This window comes from Lytechinus pictus, chromosome 9 (assembly GCF_037042905.1).
Source record: "Lytechinus pictus isolate F3 Inbred chromosome 9, Lp3.0, whole genome shotgun sequence".
Classification (NCBI taxonomy): domain Eukaryota; kingdom Metazoa; phylum Echinodermata; class Echinoidea; order Temnopleuroida; family Toxopneustidae; genus Lytechinus; species Lytechinus pictus.
The window spans coordinates 4,079,823-4,095,000 of NC_087253.1; the positions used below are offsets into that span (position 1 = coordinate 4,079,823).

Sequence of the window (15,178 nt, forward strand, 5' to 3'; positions counted from 1 at the left end):
CCATATAAATAAGAGACGTTTAATCGCGGGGCTGGCACAACAACGGAAATCTGACTGCAGAAGACTTGCCACGGGGAAGACGTTGGAAAACTTGGAAAGGTAAACAGACGCAGGAAACAAGCCTATAGCCAAGGCCTATAGACGCTGGAAACCTCGATATGAATTTAATTAAGTCCCTATATTAACCCATATGTATGAATATGAGAATTCCCCAATAGAGGTCCAAATTAATTAGAGTATAGATCTTGCTATGATATAAATTTTCTTAATAATTATTTTGGGCGAGCGACCTGAAGTAAATAGTCCAGGAATCAATCTCTTCGTATATATCAACGCCGGAATTAACAGACGTGGAAACGAATGTCGAGACTGGGAAGCTGGAAATAGAATTTTTCTCTTAACAAGCTAGATGCCGGTTAGATTTGGAAAATTCTTATACTTGGAGGCCCAAAATAAAAGTTTAATAATTATCCATTACATTTCTCTGATAACAAAAACATCTTAGAGCTTATTTGTAAATATTAGACATTGTTTACCTGTAACAGTGGCGAGTCAAGTAATGTACATGTATATATATTTATGCAATTTGAATAATAAAGTGCACCGTTATTTTTCTTTTTGCCATTGAAACTAAAATCTGAGTCACAAACCCCTGTGTCTTTCTTTGCTGTGTACCCCCATAGTCATATATTTTGACGAGACGACCCTTAAATGCAAATAATCTATAGCGAGCCGCTCTAGCATTTTCTTCCACTCTTATGATAATTCTCTTGGAAACTGCATGCTCGGAAGGTATTGAGATAGACAACATGGAAATAGAGAAAAAGCTCAGGTGATCCATCACAGACTGAACACCATCCTGACGTAGCACGTACGTGCAGTCGCCGCTGGCTAACGTCAGCTTAATGGACGACGCCATATTGCCAGATTCAGGCAGATTTGGCCCGCGCCCTCTCCGGCTAACGCTCGGCTAAAGCTCGAACGCCATTCACCCATACACTAATTCCCCTTGATTACCGTTGTTAAAAACCTCTGTCAAATCTTTTCCAGCATTTTTATGAATTAGCGATTGATGTTTTTCCGTTTATCAGATATCCTTCATTATACACATATTTTTTTCATATTTATAACATTTTTATTTTAATCACAATTTTAGTCCAAACGCGGGTCAGTTTTTGTTAACCCACGTTGTTTGTGCATGCCCACGTATAGCCTTACGCGTATTGAAAGGAATGATGTTGGGTCGAAAAACAGAATTGTTATTGTTTGTTCCTTGTTTGTTGGGGATGAAACTATGATGGCGACCAGTCACGTTTGACTGTACCGCCAAATAGTTCAGATTAATTAATTAAGGTCAAGGTGAGATAAGAGAAATGAGCAAGGGGCATTGTGGTGGGGGAGGGGGAGAGGGAGAGAGGGGGGGGGGGTTACGAGGGCCGAGTGGGGATACAGTTTCATCATGCAGTACAGGGCGTCGATGAACACTTTTATTTTTTTCTCCAAAATATGGAAAGTGACAGAATAATCAGAAAAAGGTTGATTGGTTCTGATTTTGAAATAAAAACAGAATTTATCAAGATTGCTGTTATTCTTCATGGTTGTAGAATTTAATTTAGTTTCTCTGATAAGTATAATTCTTTCAAACAACTCAAATTTTGATTAATCGTATTTCATTTATTTCACTCTTTTCTTTCGCCTCGTTTTTTTTTCTTCCAAAAAACCAGGGAGCTGAAAAATATGAGAGCTAGAACCTAAAGATATGGGGTAGCTATGACGTTGGAGGGGGCGCAGCCTCATGCACTTGCAGATCCAAATCAATTTTCACAGGGGACACTTAGAGTAGCCCCTATTTCTTTAATATTATTTTTACAAGCAAAAAGAAGTCAATGAAGACATCAGGCCACCGACAGCTGCCTCGTCAAAGGGGGGGGGGGGGGAGTCGATTATTTTGAGTATTTTTTTTTCATTTTGTCCTCAATAAGGGGGGGGGTTCAATTAATTCTAATATACACTTCTATTGTCTTTATATATGGGGGGGGGTCTGCTACTGAGCATGTTTTTAAAAGGGCTTAATAAGGGGCTTAATACAACAGAAATTGTACGATTTAATACAATAAAATGTATCATCGAGGTTAATACTAAATTAATACATAATTAATAATTGTTTTAATTGAAAATGAAAATAATAAAGGCACCCATAGATCTTAACATCTCATAAATACAGGCCTAAACCTGTATTGGAAGTTGAACAGGCATAAAGTATAAATGTTTAGCTATAGCTGATGCTTTGATCCCGCAACCAAATAATGTTATCATAAACTAGTAGATGTTATATCAGTCATGTCAGTGGCGTAACAAGTGATAATAATTGAGGGTACTACGATATGGCGTATCAGGCAAAATTTATAAAATATATAGCTGCAAGCAAGCGACATAAGCATAATTTGACTTTTGGTTACAAAAATCCAATTGAACAACTTCGCAAGATTCTCTTACCTTTTCCTTTTTTTTCTTGTTCGTGAATTGGGGGCCGTGCAAGACCCCACCCCCCCCCCCCCCCCCCCATACAGCACCACTCTTTGTTGTCACTGTCTAAAATTTGATTTAAACTTTGAGAATTTGAATTTCTTATCTAAGTAATCCAAAGGGATAAGACAAAAATATTTGCAGATTACTTATTTCAAAGTATTTTTATACCTATAACTCCCCAACTCTGCTCTAGCTGCACTGCACGTTGCCTAACGGCCTTCCACCAAAGGGCCAGGCCGACTCGCCCCGTGAGCAAGTGACCGCGTTCGCGTAAGTTCACCCGAAGCCATGACTAAATTCTGACCATAAACATCACCTAACTAATCACTCTCTGACAATATTTCAAAGTATCTTTTATTACAGTCGATCCTTTGGGCCATTAAACGATAATATTTCCAATGTTATCATGACAAACAATTTTAATGAGATAGTGGCATTGTAGAAAAAACAAATTTATAAGCACGAAATGGCACCAGATAAATCATCAAACATACAGCGCAGCGTTCGGGACTGGTGAGTGGTACGGCTCTCTTGGAGTTTTCGCCCCGACGAATTCGGCGAAAACGCTACCATTGCGCCGTGCGAATGTTCAATCTGCGGCTCTCAATCAGAGACTTGAATGTCTCTTTTTGCATTATCGAAAATGTATCATAGACTTTGTTTGATTTGTTTACAAGTAAGTTGCATATCCGTCGTGATAATTAGGAAAATCCATGATGTCTTCTTCTAATTCTGTAAAAATTACCTCTTCAAAGTGCCTGTGTCAGAAAATTGCCGGAAATCGTAAAAACTTGCCTAAAATGTCTCTTTTTGAAAGTTCATCCATGGTCTGGAAAAAAATGTTATAATTTATGTCGACGTATACCGTAAACAAATACATCCTCGATCACTGAAATGAAGTGTTTGCTAAGCTTTTATATCTCAGACCGCGTTACCATGGCAACTTGGGAAAACCTTTATTTTTTACTAATAAAATTTTGGTTTTAAGGGTCATTTTAGAGACATAAAACTAACCATATTTTGAAGTATTGGGTTTAAATTTCACATAAAACTGAATTATCTATGTTTATACTTTCGTATATGAATATTCATATTTCTTGTAGAATCTTAGTTTTTGATTGGTCAATGTTTCAGTCATGGATAATAACTGAGCGTTAAAAAATCTGAAAATGCGCATTTTATCGGCAACCAACAAGCAAGATGGCGGAACACATTAAGTTGGCGCTATGCACGTACGTGGTAGAGGTTGGAATGGAAGAAATAAATGAGAGCGGCGGCCGCTACAATACTGTACAAGCTATTATTTTCATGGGAGTATTAATTCCGCAGATTTCGAAAATATTGACACAATTATTAGTCAGTGCCAATATCCCCTACAGCAAAGATTTGCTATTAGATACATCCAGTGTGATACAAAATGTGGGACATGTGCCTCTGTATGTATAAATAATAAGGTTCAGAAAGTACAGTTAGTGATTCAAAAAGTTACCTAAAATTTCACCTTTTTTTTATTTCTCAAACAAAATCAGAGCCTAAACTATTTTCTCACATAATTCTATCAATATTTATTCACTCACTGTAATATTAAAATGTATTTTCCATGAAATAATTTGATTTTATTGTCATCTGATTCACTATATACACACGTATTGGCAGCTATTTGCATACTCATTAATATTCATAAGTCACATGACCATAGCTTTTACAGGTGTAAGATTCTGTTCACAAATTTCAACAACTTTGCACCGAAACCAACTTTTTAAAAAGTGAATCTAACAAAACACAACTTCAAAAGATTACTCTACAGATCAAACTGTGACATTCAGATCTAAAGGTACAAAAAGTGAAATTTAAGCCACTTTTTTCCACATTTTGTAACTGTTTTTACAGGGACATATTTATGTAGAAACCACACATCAGTTTAGAAACCTTGAGGAGCATAGTTTAACACATAATTTGTACTAGTTTTGCTTCTTTGATATGATGTGGAAGTGTTTCTTACATCTTCCGATCGCGAATTAAACAACTCGCGAAAATGTCATGACCCCCGCGATTCGCGAAAAAATTATGTACGCGAAAATAACAGCTTGTACAGTATATAACTATAAATTTGAAATACAGAGACAACAATACATTGATAGAAATATAGTGGGCCCCTTCCAGATAATAGTTAAGAAACATTAAAGATACTACAGTCACATTCCTGAAAAATTATGTTTAACAATTTTCATGTTGAACCCTAGAACATATTCGATACATATTCAAAACAATAATTGTCCTCTTATAGCATAGGTAAAATGATATGTTTTCTTTTTTTTTCTTTTGAAAGTTTCTTTACACGATTTTTAAACATGTAAATTATACTAGGCTCAAATCAAATTTATAAAACAGCCTATCAAAAAGATGATGATTATCGCGGATGGGAGGGGTGAGAGCCTGCAGACCCCCACCCCATCCCTAAATAAAATAAAGGTTTGCATGATATGTCCGCGATGCACATAGACGCCACCAGGGTCACGTAACACAAAGGTATTAAAGGTATTGCTTAACTTTGTGAGCAGCCGATTTAAAAAATTCTCAAACCAAGATGAAACATGTGTACAAGTGCATGTATTAGAACTAATAAACCCTGAAAACAACCATTATTGAGAATGAAAAGCTAAAACTACAAGGCAAACCCCGATTTTGTAAATAGGCGTCTTATAGACGCCTAAATAGTACACATACATGTAAGTGTATGGGATGAAATTAAGATGGTGTTTTCGGTCACTTTATATTTCAATTTTTGAAGCACTAAATAATTATTTTCGAACGCAATTTTTTCTGGGCTTCATTTTTGTAACATATCACAGACACAGGTGACAAGTGTGACCTTCTAGCTCAGATTTTTTTAAAAGTCAAACCAATGTTAACCAATCGCTTTAACCGTACCATTGATTTTCACGTTTAATTGCACATTGTAGTCAATAAAATCAATTATAGGAAAAATGTTCTACGATGATTGCTAAGCTTCGTATCACGAGTCCTAGAAAGCTACATGCTGCTGTGTGAATGGCATCCAATAAAATGAAAAAATTGCTTCTGTCATTTTATATATGAATTTTTTTCATCTTACATTTCCTTTTGACTTTGAGTCAACATGATAATATGAACCATGGACAATTGTTGTTGCGGCATTTATATTTTGCCCCCACTGATACATTTGTTGAGCATTCTATTTTATTTATTAATCCATGCCCTCCTCCCCGCTCATGTCTCCCTCTCTCGTTCCCTTTCCTTCTCTTCTTTTCTCTGCCCTTTCCTTTGTATTGTTTATTGTATTGTATTTTTATCTATAGGCGTATCCCGCCACAAGCCTCAGCTTTCAGGGTATATGCCTTCTTCTTTAACCCCAACATGTACATATATTTATATTCTTCATAATATTGATTTTTGTATGAATTAATGTATACAAAAAATGTAATGAAATGGAAGAAAATAAATGTTTATTTGAATTGAATTGAATAGTTCCAACTTCCCCATGAATACTGGCAAACATGGTTTTAATAGGTGTAGCCTTTAACCTTTAGCCTTTAGGCCTCAAAGGCCCCCCCCCCCCCTCAACGATTCGTGCCATACTTTCAAGCCTTGCGCATCTTTTGAGACCAAATTTGCTATGCCCGGGTACGCATGTCAGATAAAAAATTGCTCAAAAACGTGATTTTGTGTACAAAGTCAATGCTAATTGTGTTTCCAACAAAATATCATAAATGTATGAATATTTCAGTTTTGCTGGTCTAAATAGATATATTTTATGTTGTTTATCATCCCAAAAGTGTCCTTGACGAAGTTCATTGAAAAAACAATGATAAACAAAAGGTCCAAAAACATGGAAATACATAAGAAATTAATAAATCAATATAATACATAAGAAATTGATCTGATCAAGGAGGTTTTAAATGAGATGGAGTAACAGCATCTCTTTGAACAAGGTTAAAAGCCGCCAGCAGAAAGTATGTCAGGCATGCACTTTGCTCAACATCTCTTGCAATTGTGTAGACAAATGATTCCCGCATGACTCGCAGCTATAGGTCATACATAAAGGGAAATATGCTTTTGTGATAATTACTTTTTCGCGGCATCTTCATGATCTTAGTCTGGTTATATGTGTAGTACATAATTCGGAGGCATGCGAAAATAAACTATGCAATATGTCCTAAAATATGACTCAAATTTGCTCTACTGGGCATGTGCGGACACTCATCTGGCATATACAGTAATAAACAACAATATTCCACCGACAACATTTGACATTTTTATTCGCCGCAAACGATCGGAAAAGTGTTAAAATCTGGTTTCAGTAAAGGTCAAATTCTTTTTTTTTCCACCAATTAAAGGTTAATTTATATAGTCTGGGCAAAAATCTTGTCGTAATAGTTCTTGGTTATTGATGTTTTGTCATGCATTCAGATTTCAGTTTGTTTATTAATATGAAAGATGGAAAATTGATACAAATGAATATTCGTAAAATTTCACCCCTCGTATTTCTTCACTGAAACTGGCGGCTTCGAAGGCGGACATCAAAATGTCCTTATTGCTGTTCTTTCTTTTGTGCTTCTTTAGAAATGAACATCTGCTTGAATAAATTTGTTGCCTGTTGGAACTACAATCATAGAATCTTCTTGATCTGATATTGGAATTTTTTTTCAACTTCATTTGAATTAGAACATTTGGAGCTTTATGTAGGGAGTTAGAGGAAAAAGCATGATATTGCATACTAATTACGCATAAATGAGCATAATCAATTAAAAGTAATTTGCATGAAATAAATTACTATAGAATTTTGTAGATTATGTCCCAGACAACGCGCATGCTAATTTTTGGCGTGATCGCACGATCGACAGCCGAGATTTCGAGGGGGGCATGGGAGGCCCCCCCCCCCCCCTTGGCCATGTGATCTCCCATAATACCCTGGCCTAGATAGGGTTAAGCATTGTCAATTTGATCTACTGTGTAAACACTGTGATATACATCTAGTGTTCTATGTATAGCATCCCTAAATGCATTATTAATTTAAAGTCAAGACAGTTGGACCTTATTATCCGACAATCCACATAACAATTTTTCCTGGAAGGCAGGATATATGGCTTCGGGTGACTTAAAGGTCAAGTCCACCCCGGAAAATTGTTGATTTGAATCGATAGAGAAAACTCAAACAAACATAACGCTGCAAATTTCATTGAAATCGGATGTAAAATAAGAAAGTTACGACATTTTTAAGTTTCGCTTATTTTTCACATAACAGTTAAATGCACAACTCAGCGATATGCAAATGAGAGAGTCGATGATGTCCATCACTCACTATTTCTTTTGTTTTTTATTGTTTGAATAATACAATGTTTCAATTTTTACAGATTTGACAATAAGGACCAACTTAACTTAACCATAAACTGTTAAAATAATGGTAATTCCTCATGTTCAGGGAGAAATACAACTTTGTTTCACTTGACAAGGAGGAGAAAATTAGAATATTTCATATTTCATATAATAAAATATAAAAGAAATAGTGAGTGGGTGACGTCATCAGTCTGCCAATTTGCATACCGACCAGGATGTGCATATAACTGTTTTGTGAAATTAAGCGAAACTTTAAAATGTCATAACTTTCTTATTTTACATCCGATTTTGATGAAATTTTCAGTGCTTTGCTTGTTGGATTTTTCTCTTTTTTTTCAAATCAACTTTTTGTTGGGGTGGACTTGTCCTTTAAGAACTAATTAATTTTCAATAAGGGCTTCATTAGTCTGTATCTGGACGTGTGTGATTGCATTTTGTCTGCACCAGTGTGTTCAAAGCTGAATGCAGACAAGAAAATACATACGTGCAGCTCTAGACTACATGTAGGTTTACATCAATAAATACATTGCTCCTTTACTTTTATAATTACATTATGTTACATTCTGGCTTTTAATAGTCTTATAATTGTGCAATCATTTCACTTTCTCTTTGTAATAACTTTGTTGCTAAATGGCGCACATTTGCTAAATTCATGCATCTATTATTCATTAACACATTTTGTTTATTCATATTCCGCTGTGTCGGTGCAAGAACGCCGGTAACCCCACACTTTTGCAGATAGCAAGCGCGCAAAAATACCCTTAAGAGCAGCACGCATAAGTGCATTGTATAAGGGCGATTCTGCACTGATTTAGGTGCGCGAAAATGTTTTGCAAAGGGCTTCTTGCACCGACACAACGATATGTAAAGCATACAGAGAAGAGAACTACACTAGTTATAATGTGTTAATTAGTATACTCCATTATTATCATAAAATTAACTAAAGCCTCACCTTTGATCTACGAATGTGTATTTACCATCCATCGCATGCCTGGAGACAAATTCAATAGGTTTGAGTTGAATGTTATTGTTGGGGGAAGGGATCGGGCTCTGGATAGTCTAGTAAAGCAAACAAAAGAAAGCATGATTAGAAATTACTATAAAAGAAAACATCATTTAGTGACGACTACAAGGATAAAGACATTAATTATTGGACCAGAAAAAAATGAATTTCAAATGCAAAGCGTACAGAGAACACAACATAGAAAGTAAAAAGGGTGCATCTGGCTGTAGAGAATTTCGGTCCACTGTGCAATAATGGCTTTATGGCCTATGTGTCTATAAAGGATTTCAAGAAGTGAAGTTAATCGTCCAATTTTCTTTTTTTTAAACCAAAACAACATGAACTTGGGCAGTAACACAAATATCTTGGTTCACTGGCGGATCCAGGGGGGGGGGCACAGCCGGCCCGTGTCCCTCCCCCCCCCCCCCTTTGAGAGGCACAATTAAAATTTGTAATGTAAAAATGCCGTTAAAAAAGAAATGTGCCCTCCCCCCCCTTTTGATAGTGAAGACCCTTTTTTTTTGCTTGTCAAATTTGTCGTCAGGAAAATGTGCCCCCCCCCCCCTTTGGTTGAAATACAGAATACAGGTACATTGCTAAATTTATATGTAGGAAAGGAAAAAAAGATAGAAAAGGGGAAAATAATATAAGACAAACGATAGAGACAGAAATGGAAGAGGGATGAAAAGAGAATATATGTAAAAAGTTGAATGGAGATGAAGTTTTGCTCGATTTAAGTTTAATGCCAGTTGTAGTGAGAATTTCACAGTGGGTTTGTACAGAATCCATTAACATGACCCCCAAGTGTCTGCATGTAAAAACAGAAAATGGAGGATATTGTGTATTTGCAGATAAATTAGGTATAGCTAAGGTATAGTATTAAAGCCAGATTGCGGATTTTTCCAAACAATAATAATAATACACTGTCCCATATGAGCTTTTCCATGTTGGTGATAAACAGTGCTGTTGTTTTTTAGCTTAGATTTCATGATTTCACAAAGTTCAGGAACTTTACCAAATCTAGATCTAAGATGATAGAGTGAACATTCCCCTAATATTTTACATGACATCAAAATTTACTGAAACTACACTATACATTTTCTTTAATGTAAAAGAAAGTAGTTGCAGCAAGCAATTATTTCATGAGAAAGTCTTTTTGTCACAATATTACCATAGATCTAGATCTGGTATATTAATGTAAAATAATCTTTGTGAAATCATGAAATCTTACCTCAAAACCAACAATTTTGATGATCACTAACACAGAAAAGCATATGTCGGGCAGTGTATTAATATTGCTTGGAAAAATACCAGACACTTTACGGAATTCTGTGCTTATTTTGCTCATTTCTCAGCAATTACACATTTACATGTACTTCCAGAGCCATTTGGCACTGTTTTTATTCATACACACAAACACTTAATAGGTCGTAATGTTATTGTTACCACAAATGGTATTTATCTTAAATATTTCACACTTCTGATTAAAATAAATAGTTTATTAGAACTCTACCTGTACTCTGGCTACTGCGACAAGACAGCTGAGATTGCATCCATCGATGTCGACTTCCATCTCGTCTTTATCCAACCCGACCTTCGCTGGAGGCCAACTCTTCAAGTAACCTGTACAGTGTATCGTTGCATACTTCTTGCGATCTATCGCATCGATTGAAAAAGAAAGAAAGAATGGGTTGGTTTACGTGGTTTCAAAGGTGAGGCATTTGCAGGAAATAAGATTACAGAGTTTAAAAGGTACTCCCTATCCTTGTTAATACAGTTATCATCTCTAGCTCACTAGCATTGTCATTGTCACTGTCATGATGTCATCATTTTCATCATCACCATCATAACCATATCATCACCCTCTATCTCCTCTCCTTCTAATCATCATCCTCAGTTCCTCACATTTTCACCATCATCCTCATTTTCACGTGGAGCGTTGTGGCCCAGTGGATTAGTCTTCGGACTTTGAAACAGAGGGTCATGGGTTCGAATCCCAGCCATGGCGTAATTTCCTTCAGCAAGAAATTTATCCACATTGTGCTGCACTCGACCCAGGTGAGGTGAATGGGTACCCGGTAGGATTTATTCCTTGAATGCTTTAGCGCCTATATGGCCGCTCAGCTACAGCCGGGGTAATGATAATATACCAAGTATATTTCAGCGCCTTGAGCACATAATCAATGTGGATTTGGCGCTTTATAAATACTCTATATTATTATTATTATTATTTTCCTCCCCGTCATCCTCATCATCATCAATATCATCATCATCATCGTCATCATCATCATCACCATCGTCATCATCATCATCAATGTCACCATCATCATCACCATCATCATCATCATCACCACTATCATCATCATCATCATCATTTTCTCCTCCTCATCATCATCATTTTCTCCTCCTCATCATCATCATTACTATCACTTTCATCAATATCACCGTCATCATCATTACCATCATTCTCCACCTCTCACTCATCATCAGCAGCAGCAGCATCCAAACAACTTTTGTCTAGTCTGTGTCAACCAACCAATTGATGGAGGCAATGAGATGGAAAATGGTTATATTTTTTTTTCTCATTAATTTGTCATGCAAATTGGCAAATCATTACATTCATTAACTACCGGCCAATTCCATAAAATAATTGATCTTTTTGTACATCCGACTCCCGGTTTTCTCCATTCCATAACCTGATGGACCGGTGCAGGTGAAGTCATATTTCGCCTACGATAGCCGTATGGCGAGTTAAAAAAACAGCTGTTTTTATTTTAAAAATCTGCTTCCTGGGTGTGGTTCTTATAAAAATAAGTAATACGGCTGTTTTTTACTAAACGTGCGGACACAGGGGGGAAATGTGACTGCTGCATAAACCCACGATAATTTTAGAACAGCTTGAATTTCAATATGGACTAGACAATAGTGAACAAGGAACAGACGGACGGACACCGAGCGTGATACCATAATACGTCCCGTCTAGGACGGGCGTGTGAAAATCATTCAGGAAAGTGTCAGTATTGAAGGGCAAACATACATGACGTTGCCAATTTGACGAGTAAACACTGATCAAATGGAGTGGTAAGGACATACCTGCTGGTTGTTTGAGCCGCTTCCACTGCTGACCATCTTCTGTCTTGACTGCATGCTCGGGGCTGTATATCCTCATCCTACAAAAGAATGACCGTCGAGCTCCTGACGATAGCTGAGGCGGCGACATCGTCATCTCCGATTTCACCAACATACCAGCTAAAAATAAGAAAATAACAGATAACATGTTGGCTAGGTGCAATGAAAACAAAGAATGGTTCTTTTGAGAGAGCATGTTATACAAATATACAATGACACTCGAGGATCTGGCTAAAACTATTCGCATCGAAGGAACATCATATAGTACTATTTTCCCCGAGGGCCATCGGTCCAAGGGAGAATAGTACTATGTGATGTTCCTGAGTGCAAATAGTTTTAGCCAGTTCCGAGAATGGGTCATTGTATATTTGTTTTATATCCCTTCCACTCATATATATTCTTCATACGATATTCTTCGTTGATACCCGACTTTTACAGCAAAACGATTTTTAATAAGTCGATGATGGAACAATCGTTGAGAAGTTGAGAAAACAATAAGCCTTGCCGTATTGATCGTCTGTTCAGCGAGCGCACCTGGTTAGTGCAGCTCGCCGAAAGCTTCCCGTGGCATGCAGTAGAGAGTACCGTTGGGCTGAGCAGCGCTCTGCTCGCATCGCGCGCACAGCTCGCAAATCGAGTAGGGGGCGGGGTCAAAAAACGTATAGTTCACTTTTTCCCTAGGGAAAAAATGGACTATGCGTGACGTCAGCAAGGAAAATGAACTAAATTTCATGGCAAACGTTTTTCGTAGCAAAACTATTCTTTTTCTCCTTGTGTACACTCTCAATACAACAATCTTAAGTAAGGGATATAATAAGAGCTATCCTTAAGAAGAATAACCCATTAGTTCCAGACGAAAGCTGAGGAGGCGACATCGTCATCTCCGATTTCACCAACATACCAGCTAAAAATAAGAAAATAACAGATAACATGTTGGCTAGGTGCAATGAAAACAAAGAATGGTTCTTTTGAGAGAGTATGTTAAGAGCTATCCTAAAGAAGAATAACCCATTAGTTCCGGTCGAAAGCTGAGGAGGCCACATCGTCATCCCGATTTTACCAACATACCAGCTAAAAATAAGAAAATGACAGATAACATATTGGCTAGGTGCGATGAAAACAAAGAATTATTCTATATCTTTCATAGAGTACAGATTCAATTATCTGTTCAGAACTTTAATAAATATGGTGTCTGATTGGGTATATTTATGTGCAAAAAGCTAGTTTACATACAGAAAAATACAAGTTAAATGATTTGGTTTCTGTTTGTATTTATAGATCATGATAGTTCCAATAATTGTACTAAAACTTTGGTCACCATGTTCATTATTTTCCTTCCTTTGTTATATTAATGTATACTTCAGTTTGTACAAGTACTTTATTTTACTATGTCTGACAAAATATAATGTCATCTGAAAAAGGGCTAAAAAGCATTTTTTTTTAATATTTGGTTTAACATATAAATAAATAATAAATATACCAGTAGGGTTTGTATAGTGCACGTATCCACCATGCTAGGCGCTCCTATATTACCCAGGCAAAGCTAGTGTACCAATTCTGGTGCGCACAGGAATTACTTCCTGCCGGTACCCATTTACCTCACCTGGGTTGAGTGCAGCACAATGTGGGTGAATTTCTTGCTGAAGGAAAACACACCATGGCTTGGAATCGAACCCACATCCTTCAGATTGAAAGAGGAGTCTTAAAGATAAATTCCAGTTGTGGAAACGATCTCAAAATGACTTTTTACAGAATTTAATATAATGATCACCAAAGTGTCTGTTTGTATGAGTAAAAAATATGTGCCAAAGGATTCTGGAAGAAATTGTGTAATTGCTGAGAAATAAGCAAAATAAGCGCGGATTCGGTCACTTCCGTCGGGTCTTTATGCCAGCAATAATAATACACTGTCCCACATGTGCCTATCTGTGTTGGTGATCTTCAGTGTGATCGTTTTTCAGCTAGATATTATGATTTCACAAAGTTCAGTTTATGTAACTGTACCAGATCTAGATCCACGATGATATATCAATACTTTACCTTGGTTTTACAGACTTTCTCACGAAATCAGTGTTTTACTGCAACTACATGTACGTTCATTTAGCTTTAACCACTAGACCATTATGCCCCCATGTGCATAGCAAGCAAACATCAAAAGAAAAACACTTACTCTTGGTATCAATGAAACGTTCTCTGGGTGAAAGGTCAGACGATGAGAGTTGCTCTTTGACCTTGGGGACGTCTTTGGGATGGAGGATATCGAATAAACTCTGGCCAATCAAACGTTCCTACGATGAAGAGATCACATTAAATATCCTTTAGTTTCTCAGGAGTGAGATGTTTGGAATACAGCAAGAAAATATTTTTCTCAGATCATCATGTTATGATAATTTGCTTACAAAAATACTTTGTTTTGATATGCAAAAAAATATGTATTGTACCTACTTCAATTTATATTGTTTGTATAAGTTTCATTTGCAATTGTCATTTTAATTTTATACTTCCACTTTAATTTGTTCTGTTGAAAATGAAATAAAACAAATTGAAACTGAAATTGAAAAATTCAAATTGATATTGGCAATCAACAGTGTTCTAGCTAGAGCCTGTTTAGCGGTGGTCACATTTTCACAGCAATACAAAGATTTAAGGCCAAGTTTTAGTGGTTTTAAATGCTGAAAGCGAATGAACATCATGTAATGACAACTCGACGTTAGCATATCTTTGAAAATAAACTCATATTTATCAAATAAAGAACATTATTGTAAATTATGCAAATAAAACAAGAATAAAGATGGAAATTAATGACAGTGCCATTCTTCTCTGCAAGGAGTTGTGTTTGAAACACTTTTTATTTGATGACGATGATGATGTTGATGATAATGATGATAATGATGATGACGATGATGTTGATGATGATGATGATGATGTTGATGATGATAATGATGATGACGATGATGTTGATGATGATGATGATGATGATGATGACGATGATGTTGATGATGATGATGATGATGACGATGATGTTGATGATGATGATGTTGATGATGATGATGATGATGTTGATGATGATGACGATGATAATGATGATGATGATGGTGATGATGATGAAGATGATGATGATGATGATGAAGATAATGATGA

The 15,178-nt window shown here is 36.4% G+C and overlaps 1 protein-coding gene across 1 annotated transcript in view; it reads right to left on the reverse strand.

Annotated features, from left to right (window-relative positions):
• LOC129268418 (protein cycle-like) overlaps positions 1-15,178 on the reverse strand; it is a 57,568-nt gene that overhangs the window by 16,322 nt on the left and 26,068 nt on the right. Inside the window, exons 7-10 of the mRNA XM_064104516.1 lie at positions 14,208-14,325; positions 12,002-12,157; positions 10,422-10,564; positions 8,858-8,964 (exon numbers count right to left, since the gene is read on the reverse strand). Coding sequence (XP_063960586.1) covers positions 8,858-8,964; positions 10,422-10,564; positions 12,002-12,157; positions 14,208-14,325 — 524 coding nt within the window. The remainder of the gene's footprint in view (positions 1-8,857; positions 8,965-10,421; positions 10,565-12,001; positions 12,158-14,207; positions 14,326-15,178) is intronic.